The sequence below is a fragment of the Carcharodon carcharias genome, chromosome 11 (genome assembly GCF_017639515.1).
Source record: "Carcharodon carcharias isolate sCarCar2 chromosome 11, sCarCar2.pri, whole genome shotgun sequence".
In the NCBI taxonomy this organism is placed as follows: Eukaryota; Metazoa; Chordata; class Chondrichthyes; order Lamniformes; family Lamnidae; genus Carcharodon; species Carcharodon carcharias.
In genome coordinates, this window is record NC_054477.1 from 149,798,955 (window position 1) to 149,817,823 (window position 18,869).

Below are 18,869 nucleotides of genomic sequence, written 5' to 3' on the forward strand. Positions count from 1 at the left end.
TCCTTCCCACCCTGCTCACCCCTTGGACACAGTTAACATATCAACAATCACCACATCTTCCTCCAGAATCTCCGCACACTTGTAAAGAAGAAACTTGGCTCACAGGGTGATGACATCTTGTCCCTTAGAGAAGCCTATCCTTCCTGCCTGAACCTTCTACCACCTATCATGCCCAAAGAATGATGGCAAACCGGCCTCTATCACCAACTCTTATGTTAGAAGGAGAAGTTGCCAAGAGATGCCATCAATCTCACCTCTTCTTAAAAAACGTTGTTCACTGCTATCACCCAAAGCTGCACCTCGAATACTGTGTGCAGTTTTGGTCTCCTTATTTAGGGAAGGGTGTAAATGTGTTGGAAGCGGTTCAAAGGTGGCTTACTAGATGGATACCTGGAATGAGTGTGTTTTCTTATTAGGATAGGTTGGACAGGCTGGACTTGTTTCCACTGAAGTTTAGAAGAGTGAGGGATGACTTGATTGAAGTATACAAGATCCTGAACAGCCTTGACAAGGTGGACGTCTAAAGGATGTTTCCTCTTGTGGACGAGTCCAGAACTAGGGGGCACTGTTTTAACATTAGGGGTCACCCTTTTAGGACAGAGATGAGGAGAAATTTTTTCTCTCAGAGGGTTGCATGACTTAGGAATTCTCTGTCTCAGAGGGTGGTGGAGGTGGGGTCATTGAATACTTTTAAGGCAGAGGTAGATTGATTCCCTTTCCTACCAAGAATCTAAGGTTATCGGGGTTAGATGGGAATATGGAAATCGAAACACAAGGAGATGAGCCATGATCTTATTGAATGGCGGAGCATGCTCGAGGGGTTGAATGGTCTACTCCTGTTCCTATTTATGTTCACCCCAAGTTTCTTACTGAGATATCCTTACTCTTAAGACGACTTCGTTTTCATAGAAAGGGACGAAGCTCAACTGAAATGCAAACTGTTGAAGCAGACACAGGAAATGGTTTTCGAATCTGTGGAAATTTCATTCTGCAGCCAGATCTCAAGTCCAACTCTTCCAAATATGCACTGCACTTGCACCATTAGGCCGTCCTCTGAACCATATATGCAGGGGATGATTACGGCAAATTGGTCACATAGCACATAAAAGATATGCTATGCGTTGTCAAAACAAGTATAAGAACCCGTTAAACATCTAACGCAATGAAATGAGGCAACCTGTCCACTGCAATTATACCAATGACAGGGTGGCATTGGGCGACCCACCCACCAATGGGCCAGCTGAGGTCAAGTAGGCAATTAATTCCCACTTAAAAAGCCTCATCCTGCTACCACCGGATTTAAACAGCAGCAGGATAGCCCCTTGCCAAGCTTCCAGCCTGGCAGGTTTCCCTGCGCAGGCTGCTGGGGCCGGGCATTCCTTCCTTAATGGGCACCAGAGGGCCCGCCCAAGGATTTCCCACCAGCCCACTGTCTCTCATCCCCCAATCACTTTTTGCCAGGGCCTGCCAGCTTAGCACCCAGCAAGACCCCCCCTCCCCCTCACCGCCCAAACACCAACCCAAATGCCAATCCAACACCGCACACCTCTGTCCTGAAGAACTGGAGAGCTGCCAGCCTCCGGTCACCAGTTATGAGGCAAAACTTGCTGTTCCTGAGGGGGCAGAAATTCTGCCTCCAGCCTATTAAAGGCCAACTGACCTTTAAATGGCTGTGGGGAAGCTGGTGTAGGCCTGGGTGGGCTTCCCAACTTATTAGCTGGATACATGGGAAATTCAACATCTTGTATAATTCAGCCCACGTAGCTGCAATATGGACATTGATTTTCGGTGGGTAAAGGATGGGTGGCCAGGAAGGAAGTAACCTAGAAGTGAACAGGCACAGAAAATAGACTTGGATAGTGAAGGATGTGTGCTGGACAGTGTTGTGAAGGTAGACAACAGTCTCGATAATTGGTGGAACGCGATATTAAAGCTCAGTTTCCACCTTCAACCGCCCCCTTTTCTAAAACTTCCTGTCTCTCCGCACTTACAAACCTCAAAAATCCAATTTTTCGACCATGCTTTCAATCGCATTTCCTAACTTGTGGCCTGGAAAGTTTTTTAAAACTTCAGAGGGTGAGAGGTTGTGTTTTGAATTAAAATGACTGTATAAAGAAATTGAAATAAAAACAGTGGGCAGGATTTTCCCATCGGCAAGCCCACTTGCCGACATGTAAAATGACACACGGTGACATCAGGCGGGACTCCCGATGTCACCGCGCCCACTGACCTGTCAATGGCCAATTGAGGCCATTGAGAGTAATTAAGCTAATTAATAGATCTGCCCACCCAATCTTAAGGTTGGGATGAGGTTTCATGTAGATTTTTAAAAATTTTAATACAGTTTTTGTAAAAATTATGGACATGTCCCAACTCATGTGACAGTGTCACATGAGGAGACATGTCAGGGAAATTTTATTTTTCTATTTTTAGCTTTTTTACATTTAGAGCCGATCTCCCTGAGGCAGCACTTAGCCTCAGGGAGATGAGTGAGCTCTTTCATACACATGCGCAAAGAGCGTACTCTCAATTTTGGGATTCCCACCCCCACAGAGAGTGCATAGCGCTTCCGTGCAGATGTCACACCAGGCGGGCCTTCATTGGCCCGCCCACGTAAAATGGCGCCACTTCCAATCGGAAGCTCGCCTGCCCTTCAACTTTGCCCCCGATGGGGGCGGGGGCGGAATCCTGCCCAGAAATGCTGGAAATACTCAGCAGGTCTGACAGCATCTGTGGAGAGAGAAATAAGAGCTCATGTTTCAAGTCCGTATGACTCTTCTTCAAAGCCCATATACTATTATATTATTGTTATAGCACAGCTGCTCAAATCCCAGAGGGAAACTTGTAATAGCTGCCACAGCTGTTTTGCAATTTATACTTTATTTTGATATGCCCACCAAGGCTTGAACTTTTTACAAAACTAAACATTTATCAATAGGAGAAAAGATTTTACGCACATATATTAGACCTACAAAACACTACAACAATAACGCTTAAATCTCCCAATTAATCTGTCTCCAGTTACACCTCCATTAAGGCAACAGTAAAACAACATAGATTTTAACAGACCCAGGCAAAGCACACATTACCCTGGACAGGGAGATTCAAAGTGAGTTTTCTTAACTTTAGTTCCTGTTGACAGAAACTTGATGCATAGAGGCTGGAGGCTTTTCATACTCATGTTAGATCTTAGGATGCCTTCTTTCCTTATACATAACCTCATTTCCTTTATACATGTTTCTCCATTTTTAATGTAGATTCCATTGCTCCAACACGTCTTTGGAACTTTACTTCTTCCATAATATAAATCTTCCATAGTGCTCATATTATCAGTAACCTTTGGGGAAAATAAACACGCTGTTTGACTTAGCTTCATATGGCTAGGCGTAACATCTCATCATCTCCTTGAAATTCAAACTACTCTGGTTTATCTAAAAATGCAAGTGTTCCTCACATCTCACATTCTAAAACTTCAACCATGTTTACATCTTTAGCATTTCAAATCTAGCTTCCCTTTTGATCACTCAAAAACTCCAGATTGGCTGCCTCTAATTCAATTAAATCCCTCACACACATACATATGCACAAAAACTAATCCAAATCCCACTATTAACCAATCTTTACAATAAATCACAATATTTTAAAATAATTTTCATAATATTATTAACTGTCATGAAAACATAAACAAATTGTTCTGATTATTCTTTCAACACTTGCTGTAGATCGTGGTATATAAGTCAACCTTTGACGCATTGAAATATCCTTTCCAAAACAAGGGAAGAGGAAAGATTTTTCAGAGCTTCAAAGGTCGGTTTATATGCTGAGAATAAAACGTGTCAAGACAAGCAGCAAAGAATGTAAATACTCAGAACTGTCTCCATTGGGAGGCACTGAAATAAAAAGTACACTGCTCGCATGACAATGACAAAGCCAAACTCTACTCTTATTGAGGAAGAATTCTTTCAATATTTCATAAATCTGGCTCGTTTTGGTGCCTTGCAATTATGTTTTTGTACCACAAGAAAAAATAAATCACTTTCCATCCATCTAACTCCACTCAGCAAAGGAAATGAGGGATCTGCCGAATATAAATTAAGTTTTAGGACAAAATTCAAGCTTTTTCCTCTCTATTACAATCCACCAATGAAAAACAATGCCGGGGACCAATCTGTATTTGACTAATGTAACTCGATAAAAACTTATGTCCCTTTCAAAATCTATTGAAAATCACATACATTCAGTTAACATAACAACTATTTATTAATATGACTCAGAGACCCTTTTTAGACATATACTGAAACCAAACTCCGGTTGTCTTTAAAGGCTCTTTTACTGTCCAGTGTTTGTGCCTCGAGTTTTAGTGAACAACAAGATCCCTGCAAAACTACAGCAGGTTCCGTCAACACTCAGTGCCAATGTGATAAAATACACAAAAACTACCCATGGAGCTTTGTCCACTGGATAGTTTTACAGTTCACATTAAAAAAAACAGTAAGAAACAGGTTAATAACCAGGACAAAAAAATTAGTAAACATTTTGTTATAAGTTAGAACTGGTTTCAATAAATCATTTCTTTTGAAGTTTTTTTTTCTTTTGCAACATAAAGTTCAGGGATGTTTCCCCATGGTAGGATTGAATTCAGTCTTACTGCATTTCAACATTTTTTAAATTGATGCTTTCGAAATTGGCAGACTGAGAAAATCTATGAGCCAAAGTGGAGGGGTCAATTTATATGCTGAGTATAGGCCTAAACATGCATCTTGGCACTGCACAGGAATGCAGTTGTCTTATATGCTAGGTCAACATAAATGCCACAATTTATGGTACTCTCAAAACACTGAACCAGACCAAGTGGTAAGTTTTCAAAAATTTCTTCAAACAATTTCAGCACTTCATCCTTTGTGCAGGTGACATTAGAGTGAAAGCAAAATCAGTTGATTCTAAATCTTTGTGTAGCAAGTACTCGGGCTTGGGGAAAGAGGTGGTGTGAGGGAGTGGGGAGGGACGGTCAGTTACAAGTGGCGCACAGACAAAGTCTGCAAATCCTCAACCATTAATTAGTATCAACATTACATGGCACAAAAGATGACTACATCAAGCCACAACCACAATGAAACTTGAACAGCAACTTCCTGGCCTTAAATTACAGTTGAGACACTGACATTTACCGCTTAAGAATGACAGATTTACACTGTACCTTTACTTATTTGCACATTAGAAACTGGAAGAAATACTTTCTATAAATAAAATACTACAGACCCAATATATTGACAAAGCATAAGCTAATCATACTTCAGCTGAAGTTAACACGTGCTTACTAAATACCATAGTCGTAATAAATCTGTTCATTGATTGGAAGATAGTCGAAGATCACAGGATACAGTTGCTAGGTGAAAAGCGTCAACTGTTTCCTGGCTTTGATCCTGGCTGATCTTATAAAAATAGTTCATACTTCTCATTTCTGACAATTGGATTCAGTGGCAGTACTTATCTATTGAACCACCTTGCAATAAGCTGTGGGAACAAACCAATTATTCCATTTCAGGGACTGGATAGCAAGCAGGAGCTGCAATGTGGGCCTATATTGGAGTCCTAACAAAGACCCAAGCCCAAGTACAGACTACAGATCAAACATGGGACATTTTTGTTTTAAGTCTGTACGTCCTGGTACTACACAAGCCAGCCAAAAAACAGAAACCACTCATGCCTAGTCGTTACTACATGCAGTACTTCAACTCCACTGTGTGGGTGGCAGATATGGATAGAAAGAGCTCGTCCATCCTCACTGAAGCTCTTCTCCAAATTCTCTGATTCATGGTCCAGAAAAAGGTCCCACACGCGTAACACCAAATTCACTCAAGCACACACTGCAACCTAGCACAATCTGGCTACTCTTTGAAGACACCAAGTAGTGTTTTGGAGAGCTTAAAATTCCGAGCACTTCACGCAAATTTTTATATGTAGGAATGTTCAATAGCTGAACAAAGTTAGATAGGAAAGTAAATTGTGAAGAGGACGCAAGGAGGCCACCAAGTGACATAGATAGGTTAAGTGAATGGGCAAAGAGCTGGCAAATGGCATATAACGTGAGAAATTGTGAAATTACCCATTTTGGCAGGAAGAATAAAAAAGAAGCATTTTATCTAAACGTGAGAGAATGCAGGGCTCAGATTCAGAGGGATGTGGGTGTCCTAGTGCATGAATCACAAAAGGTTAGTATGCAAATACAGCAAGTAATTAGGAAAGCTAATAATGTTATTGTTTATTGTGAGGGGAATTGAATACAAAAATAGGAGGGTTATGCTTCAGTTGTACGGGGCACTGGTGAGACCACATCTGGAGAAGTGTACAGGATTGGTCTCCTTATTTAAGGAAAGATGTAAAAGCAGTTCAAAGAAGGTTTACTAGGCTAATACCAGGAATGTGCAGGTTGTCTTATGAGGAAAGGTTGGACAAGTTAGCCTTGTATCCACTGGAGTTTAGAAGAGTAAGAGGCAACTTGATCAAAATATATAAGATCCTGAGGGGTCTTGGCGGGGCGGATGTGGAGAGGAGGTTTGCTCCTGTGGGAGAACCTGGAACTAGGGATCACTGTTTAAAAATAAGGGAGACCCCATTTAAAATGAAGGTGAAGAGAAAATGTTTCTCGAGGGTCTTTGGAACTTTCTTCCTCAAAAGACAACGGGAGCAGGGTTTTTGAATATTTTTAAGGCAGAACTAGATAGATTCTTGATTAACAAGGGGGCGAAAGTTTACCGGAGGGTAAGCAGGAATATGGGGTTGAGGTTACAATCAGATCAGCCACGATCTTATTGAATGGCAGAGCAGGCTTGAGGAGCCGACTGGCCTACTCCTACTCCATGTTCGTATGAATTAAGATTGTTATAAAAACAAATGGATTAATTTAAGCCATGTGCTAAACCAATGACAACTGCCTTGTGTTCAGCCATGTTACTAAGCAGAACACCATTTTGCATTTCCTCCTCCAACCAATTGAAGCCCCCAGCCTCACTACCGCAGCTAATGAGATAGAGGAATCCTGAAGAGGAGAGTCAGTCAGGACTGCTCTGTGCCTCCTGCTAAAAGCTGGAATTGTATCAAATTTTGTTTGAAGGAGACAAGACAAAAAGGGCAGAGATTTAAGTGCTTGGGAGGGACAGTGTTACATCATAAAACACTCAATATCGGAAAGCTTTTACAAAAAGAAACACTGTTTCAAGATCACAATAGCTCACTTCAATTGAATCTTAAATCATAATATTTTAGCAGAATTTTGAATTACTTGCATCAGAATGGTTGGCTCACTGCATCCTTTTACAGTCATGCCCAAGGACACGTGAATCACACATCGTACTGTGTTTTTATTTCAAGCACAGAGCCATTATAAGCAATCCAAATACAAGTTGTGCAAGAGTGGCAAAAGAAATCAAGAGGAGGAAACGCACCTACAACTGCGCATCTGGGAAACTTCAATAAAGGTGACTGGAAGATTTAAAGAAAAAGTTGCATTTCTATAGCATCTTTCACAACCCCAGGAGCCCTTTACAACCAATAAAATACTTCTGAAGAAGTGAAGCCACTGTTGTAATATAGAAAACGTGGCAGCAAATTAACTCACAACTAGCCTCCACAAAGAGCAAAGTGATAATGACCAGACAATCTGCTTTAAAGATGTTGATCAAGGGATAAATATGAGCCAGGACGCCAAGAGGAAGTCCCTTGCTCCTCAAAATAGCGCCGGGGGATTCTTTATATCAGCCCGAGAGAGAAGATGGGCCTCAGTTTAATTGTCTCATCCAACAGAGTTGGTCTGTAAAGCAGCCTTACAACAAAACTTCACAAATTCTGCAAATAATAGTTTGTGGCAGTTTGAAATTTAACTGGGGCACAGTGTGGGGAGGATGCCTTGATAAAATATTGTTCCAGCATTAAGCAAGGTCTGGCTTGGAAATTCATACACAGGAGTTTTTTTTTTAACCAAGTCATGCAAAAACATCCACATGCCTCAACTGTTGAAGTGTTAGATTTTTCCTTGAAGATGCACATTTGTTGCACACAATATTTGAACTACAACCATTGGTCAAATGGAGGAGCCAAGCTTAAACATATTCAAAAAGAGAGGAAACCTGCAAAGTGATCACATTCTAAACACTTAGATAAAAGCAAAATACTGTGGATGCTGGAAATCTGAAACAAAAATAGAAAATGCTGGAAAAACTCAACAGGTCTAACAGCATCTGTGAAGAGAAAAACAGCGATAACGTTTCATGTCCATATGACTCTTCTTCAGAGCTAAAGAGAAGTAAAAGTGTGATGAAATCTATACTGTTTGGAGGGGAGTGGAGCAGGTGAAGCTGAATAGAAAGCTTTTAGGTGAAGGCAAAGGAGAGATTGACAAAGATGTCATGAACAAAAGGACAAAGGGGTGTTAATAGTAGTGGTACTGGCTAAAGGAGGTGCTGATGATGGCATTAAGGTAAGAAATTCTAGGTAAGACATTCTAAACATTCAGATTTAAAGTCAAATGCAGTTTGTTCTGCCAATTCAAAATTGCTGCCATTTTATTTTACGCTACTCTGCGAATGCAATTTAATTTAATAGAAAATTTGAAAAGAAATGTTTAACAAACAGCACATTGTCCAATAACAACATCACTTCAACTGCTGTACTTAACATCGCTTCTGATAAGTCTCAAGTGTTTTCAAACTATAAAGATTCTGTTAGAAATGCTAAAAATGTACGAATTAAATTCTGAAAGTATTCACGCCTTGTTGCCTAGTTAAATGTTTGAACTATTCACTTAAGCTTTTTCGCCAATAAAAACCTTTATGAAGTTATATATTAACAGTATAACAACACAATTGTGTTCTTTTCACGCAGAACCACACTTGAACTCCCAGAAAATGCAGCGTTCATTGTTGATTCTACAAAGTTTGATCATGTGTGGCACAACTGGAGCAAAATCTAGTCATAATATTTTCATTGGAGAGAGAGATAAAGTTCACTCTATTTTAAGAGCATAAGAAATAGGAGCTGGAGTAGACCATTCAATCAAGCTTATTCTGCCATTTATTACCATCACAGCCCATCTTCAGCTTCCAACTCCACTTTCCCAGCTGCTCCCTATATCCCTCAAATCAGAGTCATCAAAAATCTCGTCTATCTCAGCCTTAAACATATTCAAAGCTAGAACATCTGCAACCTTCTGGGGTAGACAATTCCAAAGACTCTAACTCTCTAAGTGAAGAAATTTCTCATCTCCGTTCTAAATGATCAGCCATTAATCCTGAGACTGTGCCCCCATGTTCTGGATTTGCCAGTCAGGGGAAACAACCCATCAGTTTCTATCCTATCGAGCCCCGTAATCATGTATGCTTCAATGAAATTGCTTCATATTCTTCTAACTCCAGAGAATGAAGGCCCAATTTACTCAACCTCACATCGCAGAGCAACCCTCTCATCCCAGGAACCAATCTAGTGAACTTTCATTGTACCACCTCCAAGGTATGTATATTCTCCCTTAGATTTGGGCATCAACATGCTGAAGTTCATGGACTCAGAAGAATACAATGGGGAGGGGAAAAAGCTATCACCTCTAAAGACAGATTTGGATAGCCCGAATAGTTTCACCCCTATGACTGCTGCAAAAAAGTAATTCAGGTTCCAATCCCAATTTACATTAAACTGAATTTAGTCAGGGTTAGTAACACTAGGAAATAATCAGAGCAGCATACCAACATATAGCGGAGGCTGCATTTGGTGCCAACGCTGTGCGTGCACAGTCCTGGTGTTTTACTCCGCTACATCATTGCAAGCGACAGAGTTAAGCAGCAACCTGAAGCAGAGATGCTTATCAAATAGTTATTGGAGTTGCAGAGCAATATTGTACAACTTCTGCTTGTTGTGGGTGTTAAAAAAGCTTTCCAAAAATAAAAATCAAGGAAGCAAAAGTTAAAACGTGACCCCTGACAAAAAACCAACTTTCAATAAAGCTGTGCCCTTTTTGCTTGTGTGAGAACAGCGACATCTCAGCTCCTATTCAGCCTATTTCTGCCACGGGAAATGAGGTGACATCATTGGGTTTCTGCGCACGTGCAGACGGTTATTGGCAGCTATTTTGTGAGGCCAAGTTGCGTTGACAGGAGACGGAGTGCAATAAACACTGCAACTTTTTAAATTCAATTGCATAAGAGTTAAGTGATGTTTTGCTCTATAAAGTCGAATCCAACTTTCTTCTATCTAAAGCAGTCAAAAATATAAAGTGGCTGCAAACAACTGGTAATGCTTAGGTTTCCTTTTTTACTGCAAATCCTAGCAAGCACTTGCGTACCAGTTTAAACACAGCAATCACAGGTTGAAAAACGTTAAGATGCCAAGTTCTCTCAAGACTTACTCAGTAGCCTAGGGCTATTTTGACTTCACTTTGCTTTAGAAACAAACATTACGAAAGAAAGACTTGAATTTATATTGCACCTTACACAACCTCTGGACATCCCAAATGCTTCACAGCTCATTAACTTTATTTAGGGAATATGGCAGCCAATTTGCACATAGCAAGCTCCCACAAACAGCAACATGATAATAACCAGATAATCTGGTTGTGTGATTTTGATTGAGGGAAAGACATTGGTCAGGAAATGGGGATAACGCCCTGATCTTCTTTAAAGTGTGTCATGGGATCTTTTATGTCTGCTTGAATGTGCAAATGGGGCCTCGATTTAACAGGTTATCCAAATAATGGCAGCTCTGAAAGTGCAGCACTCCTTCGGTACTGCAATGAAGCGTCAACATGGATTTTTGTGTTCAAGTCCTGATGTGGGACTTGAACCTACGATCGTCCAATAGAGGTGACTATGCTACCGGCTGAACACAGTTGATATGGAAATTTTGGAATAGTGATAGCAACGGCAGGTTCTTTCTCCTTTCTTGAAATTGTCGCCTTGCTACTAAGGTGCAAAATTCATCCTCAACGCACTCAAAGTGCCTACTTATTACAATGTGAGCTCAAGAACATTGGCAGGCTATTCAAATATATGGGATAGCACTTACTTGTATGCAGACAGAGTAGGGCACACAGAGTAAAGATTGGGAGCAAGATGGCTGGCCAATCTTCCCTTCAACATGGACCAGGCAAGCTGTACTGGTATGAATGAAATATGAACAGAAAATGCTGGAAATACTCAGCAAATCAGGTAATCTCTAAAGAGAGACGCGCAGGGTCAATGTCTCAGGTTGGAGATCTTTCATCAGAACCAGAATGTTACAGACGTAGCAGGTTTTAGTCAATTAGAGACAGGGAAAGGGACGGATGGTACCAGAGGGACCAAGAATTTTTTTTAAAAAGAGAAGATCTGCGATTGGAATCTCTCCTGCCCCCATCCAATGACAAAAACAAAAAGCACAAAGTAAAGGGAAATAGGATAAGTAAAAGAAACAAAATATGGGTCTAGAGGAGCTGGAAGTGGCAATAGCAGCATCATTACCAGCAAAAATGGCAGCAGCGGTTATGTTCCGAAATTGTCGAATGCAATCTTGAGTCCAGAAAGTTGTAAAGGGCCCTGGTGTGAATGCTAATCCTTCCACAATTCCAAAGGCACATGGGGCTAGGTCTTCACACCTTAACAAGTGCATCATAATGCCCAACTATGTCAAGGTATGCTGATTCACATGTCTAGACCTGAGTATTCATTACTGCATAACTCATGATGCACAATAATTCCTAATCCTTTCTTTGTGCTTCTCCAAGGAAAAGTGGGGACTTCGGAGCATAGCAGCAAATAGGAGCACAATACAATGCAACAGTGTGACATCAGCTAAACACATGGGAGAACGCAAAGCAACCAGGGAGAGTACGACAACCTGAGGACCCCAACAGCAGTAAAAGGTGTCTAAAGTCATGAGTAGGAAAGGGTTAAAGAGCTCACAGGAGACGCTGTTTGAATCTCAACGTTTGGAACCTGGTTTTCGAAAGCTTTTGACAAACTTTCATGTTCCAGTAAACATGGTTAGGTAGCAGAGTACTCATCCATTAAATCTCATACAATATAATCATTTAGATTATGTGTGTTGACTAACAGCATCACCATTCCATATTAAACAGAGAAACTGTCATCTCAAGTTTCAAAATAATGGGTGTTGTTTTTTTTTCCCCACAAAAGGGCTGACATAAATTACTGAATCATCTTTACTCATCACTTCATTCCACAATATGAGTGGATCTGAGGATACATGTTCCTCACACAACACTGCTAGGTAAGAAAAATAAATGTGCACCCTCATCAAGCATATAGATATGGAATAGATGACTATTAGAATTTAATAAAACAATTATAGTTTAAATGCCTAAATGCTAAAAACCTTACAATTGTTTGTAAGTACAATAAGTACAGGAATGGTAGCGCTGTGATTATGTTACTGGACTAGTAATCCAGAGACATGTGACTCTTAAGTACCCTCTGAAGGGGCCCAGCAAGGCACTCAGTAGTATCAAACTGCTACTTGCTGAACAACACCATTCATCCCCACCCGCCCCCACCCCCCCCCCCACCCCCCCAACTCCTCCCCGCCCGAGTTTCCTAAGAATTAATATCAAATTGGCTGTTAGTGTATCAGCTGAGCTTGCAATGTGGCTCACTTACACTTGCTAGAAGCTGCGTATATTCATATGCAGGAATTTGTCCTCTGCAGGCAAAAGAAACATGCCCAGGCATTGCACCTTTTTTTTTAAATTGAAGAAAAGCATAAGGGACAATATTTCCCTACAGCATTCTCCATAGCAACACCTCAACCAGAGTTGACTTGCCAAGCAAGCAGCACCTCATTTTCTCATGCAGTATAAATCATTGCACCCTTTGAAATTTGGCATTCTAGTGTCTGTCCTGATGAGTGCAAGGTGAAAAGCTTCGATAGCATGTCTCTTTTTCAGCAATATTAAAGGCCTGTATTAATACAACACTGTACAATACTAAGATGTGTAACTATAGTGTACCACAATTGCTCTTAAATTAAACAGAAAAAACTGCAAGTGGTATTTTTTTTCTAAATGCTATAAAAATGCAAAGGTCATTGTCCATATAGAAGGATATGTACCTAAAACATTACAAAATGAAGTTAGACTGAATTAGTGAAGTTTTAAACTTTATTGTAAGGATTCCGAGCTCCCAAGCCTTGGCTGCTACTAGCATCTGCTGGTCAACCCGGGTGTCAAGGATCAACTCTTATGGTACATTTTTTCACTCCTGCAGCACCTGAGCAACTAGGATTACACCTCCCAGCATTAACACGTCAATTCAACACTCAATCCTTCAGTCCTCTTACTGAACAAAAACTGTATCTAGTTTGCTCAGAGAACAAGGAATCACTCGGTCTCTGCATTCCATTTCCTCCCACCTCAAGTTTCCGGCTACAATTCCAACTCCAGCAGCCAGTCAGGAAAGCAATGCTGATAACAACAACAGAAACTTGTATTTCTAGAGTGCCTTTAATATTTTATAATGTTCCATGGAGTTTTACAGGAGCAATCGAAAAAATATTGACACTGATCCATAGAAGGAGATATTAGGGTAGATGACCAAAAGCTTGGTCAAAGAGGGTGAAGCATCTTAAAAGGAAGGGAAAAAAAAGATAAAGAAAGAGGCAGGGACATTCAGGGAGGGAATTACAGAGCTTACAGCCTTAAGGCGAAAGCACAGCCTCCAATGGGATCATTAAAATCACAATGCTCAAAGCCAGAACTGCAGATTTCTCAGAGGGCTGTGGGGTTGGAGAATATTATAGAGATAGGGAAGGGTAAGGTCATGGAGGGATTTGAAAATAAAGATGAGAATTTTGATGCAGTGACACTGCTTAATCAGGAGTCAATGTAGGTCAACAAGCACAGGGTGGATTGGCAAATGGGACTTGGTGCAGGTTAGAACACGGGCAGCAGAGTTTTCAATCACTTCAAGATTACAGAGGATAGAACGTGGAAATTGATCAGGTGTGTGTTAGAATAGTCAAGTCCAGAGCTAACGAAGACACAGATGAGGGTTTCAGCAGCTGATGACCCCAGCTAGGGGCAGAGTCAGGCAATATCATGGAGGTGGAAATAGGAAGGCTCAGCAAAGGCATAGATATGTGGTCTGGTGCTTATTTTGGGGTCAAATATGACACCAAGTTTGCAAACAGTCTGTTTCAGCCTCATTGGGCCAAATCTGACCCATGGAAAAGCCACCTACCAGCGTGTACTGTCTACCAGGTGCATTGCAGCAATTCACCAAGGCTCCTTCTACAGCATCGTCCCCCAACCTCCACCATCTAGAAGGACAAGGGCAACAGATAGACTGGAACACCACCACATGGAAGCTCCCCTCCAAGTCACACACCATCCTGACTTTGAACTATCTCATCGTTCCTTCACAGTCACTGGGTCAAAATCCTGGAGCTCCCTCCCTGACAGCACTGTGGCCGTACCTACACCATATGGATAGCAGCACTTTAAGGAGGCAGCACACCACCACCTTCTCAAGAGGCAATAAAACGTTGACCTAGACAGTGACACCCATGTCTATTAGAGAATAAAAGTCAGAAAACTTCCACCACCACCCTTTGCTTTCTGCCACTGAACCAACTCTGTAGCCATTCAAATATACGAATGAGGAGCAGGAGTAGGCCACTTGGCCCCTCGAGCCTGCCCTGCCATTTAATAAGATCATGACTGATTTGATAGTAACCTCAAGTCTGCATCCCGCCTACCCCTGATAATCTTTCACCCCCTTGCTTACCAAGAATCTATCCACCTCTGCCTTAAAAATATTCAAAGGCTCTGCTTCCACTGCTTTTTTAGGAAGAGAGTTCCAAAGACACAACATCCTCAGAAAAAATTTTGGCTCATCTCCGTTTTAAATGGACAACCGCTTATTTTTAAACAGTGACCCCTAGTTCTAGATTCTCCCACAGGAGGAAACATCCTCTCCACAACCACCCTGTCAAGACCCTTCAGGATCTTTATGTTTCAATCAAGTCGCCTCTTACTCTTCTAAATTCCAGCAGATACAAGCCTAGCCTGTCCAACCTTTCCTCATAGGACAACCTGCCCATTCCAGGTATTAGTTTGGTAAACCTTCCCTGAATTGCTTCCAACGCATTTACAACCTTCCTTAAATAAGGTGACTAATAATGTACTCCAAACACAGTCTCACTCCAGCTCTGTATAACTGAAACATAACCTCCCTACTTTTGTATTCAATTCACCTCACAATAAATGATAATGTTCTACTAGCTTTCCTAATTATTTGCTGTACCTGCATACCAGCCTTTTGTGATATATGTACTAAGACACCCAGATCCCTCTGCATCTCAGAGCTCTTCAATTTCTCACCATTTAGATAATATGCTTCTCTTTTATTCTTCCTGTCAAAATGGACAATTTCACATTTTCCCCACATTATACTCCATTTGCCAGATCTTTGCCCACTCACTTAGCCTTTCTATATCTTTTTGAAGCCTCCTTATGCCCTCTTCACAACTTAATTTCCTACCCATCTTTATGTCATCAGTAAATTTGGCAATCACCCCATCCATCCCTTCATCCAAGTCATTTATATAAATTGTAAACAGCTGAGGTCCCAGCACTCTTCCCTGTGGCACACCACTCATTACATCTTGCCAACCTGAAAAAGACTCATTTATGCCTACTCTCTGTTTCCTGTTAGCCAGCCAGTGTTTTATCCAGGCCAATATGTTGCCCTCTATGCCATGAGCTTTTATGTTCCACAATAACCTTTGATGTGGCACTTTATTAAATGCCTTCTGGAAATCTAAGTACAACACATCCACCAGTTCTCCTTCAAGAACTTTCTCCCTAATTCCATGGGCTTTCATCTTAAGAAAGTTGCTGTGTCCCACTTCATTGATTGTTTTCTGAAAGTCCATTTATACATTTACCACACCAGCTTGATCAGCTTTCTCTATTAACTTAAAGTGAATCAAGTTAGTCAGACACAATGTATATAAACGAATCTATGCTGCCGCTCCTTGATTAACCTATGTCTTTCCAAATAAAGGTTTATTTTCCCCCAAAGTGGTTTTCAATAACTTCTCCATCAAATGTTAAGCTAATGACCTGAGATTTCCTGGTTTATCCGTCTTCCCCTTTTCTTGAATAGTGATATAATGTTAGCAACCCTCCAGCAGAAAGTCAGCTCCCACACAATCCGCATTCCCACTTTTGCTCATTCCCTTGAAATTCCACAATTAAAGAATTCCCAAAATAACTGGTATTGACATCAGTTCGGGATCCAGTTTCCACACCTGTAGTTCTGTAACTTTCAATTAATTTTGACTTGAACAGTCTGTCAATAAAATGAAAGACTCGCAAAGAAATGAACTGTATTAGCTTTATCAACCGTGTATTTAGATGTATTATATTCGAGTCACAAGGAGTAATGGTGACGGTTCTAAAATAGTTATTTCCTCCCTTGTAAGAGATTTCAGTTGTGCGAAGGGATAAACACATTTTGAAAGGTTCCTTTAATTAGGTGTTCACAATATTGTAACCCCAACAACTGCACATGTCACACAGTATTGCAATCTATCCCACTGATCTACCAGTCCAACTAACAAAGTGGAACTCTACAGCGTTCAAAACTGCAAGCAATGAAAAAGAAGGCGGCTTCAGAAAGAAACACATCTAACCACTAAAACTTGGCCTCTCTCTCTCTCTCAGAAAAATCAAGTCGCAAGATTAACGAGATAAGCATACTTTCAGGAATAGTTAAGCCCTGGGGGAACTGCTCTTACATCAATCATTTCCCTGAGTGGAAAATCAATAATTACTAAAAAGTAAAAAAAAACTTTCAGTAGCAGTTTTAAAACCCTCAAAAATGCATTCACGGATAAATGATTTAACTACAGTAACACTTCACAGAAAATGTAGCAGACTCATAAGTTTTATGTTTATAGGGTTGTCTTTGGATCAAACAACTCTTGTCACTTGGGGGAAAAAACTGCGCCAGAAGGAAATATCCACAAAATTTGATCACACTTTTGTTAAAAAAATGACGAAATTGTTTCAGATACAAAAAAAAAATCGCAAATGCTTTATTTTTAAAAATCTGAAAAAAAAACTCATGGAACTCACCTCTACCCATCGCTGAGCTTCACTGAATGCTAAGACATGATCGGGATCCGATTGTACTTTCCACTCCATGGCTAGATAGTGAATATAAAAAAAACACACGCACAAAAGTTATTTTTTAACCAACACCTTTGCTAAAGCACAAGGTAGAACAGACGAAGAACGCAGTTGCAATGAAAAATGAAGTTGGAGAGAGGTCAAGAGAATTTTGCAGCTCATTCGTAGCGCACTTACAGCCAGCAGGCTAGCTAGCGGGCGCTGTAACTAGCTTCAGAGCAAACCTTTTACACGAATGAGTGGAAGCGACGGCAAATTTCACTCGGAAGTGAGGAGCTCCACTTTATTTTGTTTTTTTAAAAAAAATCACCCTCCCCCCGCCTGTGACTGGAGCGAAATTTCCAAGTGCAAAAAAAACTACGAGGTCCACTTGATTAAACCCCAACGAGTCCACATTTTGCCCCTCTCCAGGGTACAACTCATCCCACTCCGGCCACCTGCTCCCCACCATCCAGGTCGGCTCAAGTTTAAGGAGGCATTTTTGTATATATATATATATATATATACACACACATACACACACACATAGAAATTCAGCCAATTCCCCCTCTTTAAGATGCATGTTACAGTGGGTAGGCTTTGGGAACTTCTGTCAAGCCTGCAGTCTGTCTCACCTGGTCTAGCAACACCTCCACCTGTGAGGGCTCTGCTGTAGTTTCAGCTGCTATCAGGCTTTCTCCCATGTCCTGGGAGTTAACACTTCCTCACACACTCACCCAGCTACAGTCGCGTCGCGTCACATCTCACCTGAGCCTCTGGGGAGAACCATTAGCCGCTAAACAGTTCCGCTAACCCGCCCAGCCCGTCATTCAAACCTTCCACCCGCCCCCACTGTATAGTAACGAGAAACACTCCACTGCCTCAATCAAATAGGCAGGGGGCAGAACACGGAAAACCAACTCGCTCCCGCCCCACTTATTTTAAAATTGCTGCATTGTGTCCGAACTGAAATTCTGTTGTTTGTATTTTAATGGAAATGAGGACAGGTTTACGGAGAATCAGATGCAAAACAGGCTCAGTATTTGGGCAATGCATGAACCCCAGAGGATCAGACCGCTGACCGTTCTCACCATTTAATGTTCCGGATGCGCCGTGTTTCAAGGGGCGATTCACAGCTATTTCTATTAGCACGAGGGTTGCCAACCCTCTAGAATTGACCTGGAGTCTCCAAGAACCATAGAAACTGAAGAGCAATCCCCAAGACACCGTTGTGTGCAATCCTGGGGGGGGGGGGGGGGAAACCATAGGGGCATTAAAAAGATGTTTTAAAATTTGCTTTGACCATTTCTCTTTACCAGATATAAGAATATTGAAAATGGTGGGGGTCGGGGGAAGAGGAGGCTGTTTGGCTGACAATCAAGTATCATCCAATTGGGTAATGAGCCTTTTTGCTTTCCAATTGGCCTAGGAAGGCACTGTGTCACATGGATAGATGTATTGGCCAACAAATGGCTGAACTGTGGGGACAAGTCATTTGATGAAACCTCCAGGAATACATTTAATCACAGGTGACAACAATAATTAGCATAGTTCCTGTGATGCTATCCATGGCTGAATAGCCTGCTAAAAAAACTCCCTATCAAGTTCACTTAGCAAGATACTAGAGGTTTGCTCACAACATCCAAGAGGCAGCAAATGCCCTCCCACTCTGCTATTTCTGATCTCCTTTGCACCATTTCCTTGCATAATGACCAGG

General features: G+C 41.3%; 1 protein-coding gene across 12 annotated transcripts in view; it reads right to left on the reverse strand.

The window, feature by feature from the left end:
• Nucleotides 1-17,919, reverse strand: part of LOC121283974 (LIM domain only protein 7-like) — a 222,832-nt gene extending 204,913 nt beyond the window's left edge. For 8 of the 12 annotated variants that reach the window (XM_041198834.1, XM_041198839.1, XM_041198830.1 and 5 more), the window contains exons 1-2: nt 17,788-17,918; nt 17,120-17,190 (exon numbers count right to left, since the gene is read on the reverse strand). In XM_041198834.1, coding sequence (XP_041054768.1) covers nt 17,120-17,188 — 69 coding nt within the window. In that variant the 5' untranslated portion in view covers nt 17,189-17,190; nt 17,788-17,918. Of the gene's footprint in view, nt 1-17,119; nt 17,191-17,350; nt 17,382-17,787 lie in introns of those variants that run through there. The other 4 variants (XM_041198837.1, XM_041198832.1, XM_041198836.1 and 1 more) reach the window with 3 other exon arrangements.
• Between the last annotated feature and the right edge of the window lie 950 nt (nt 17,920-18,869).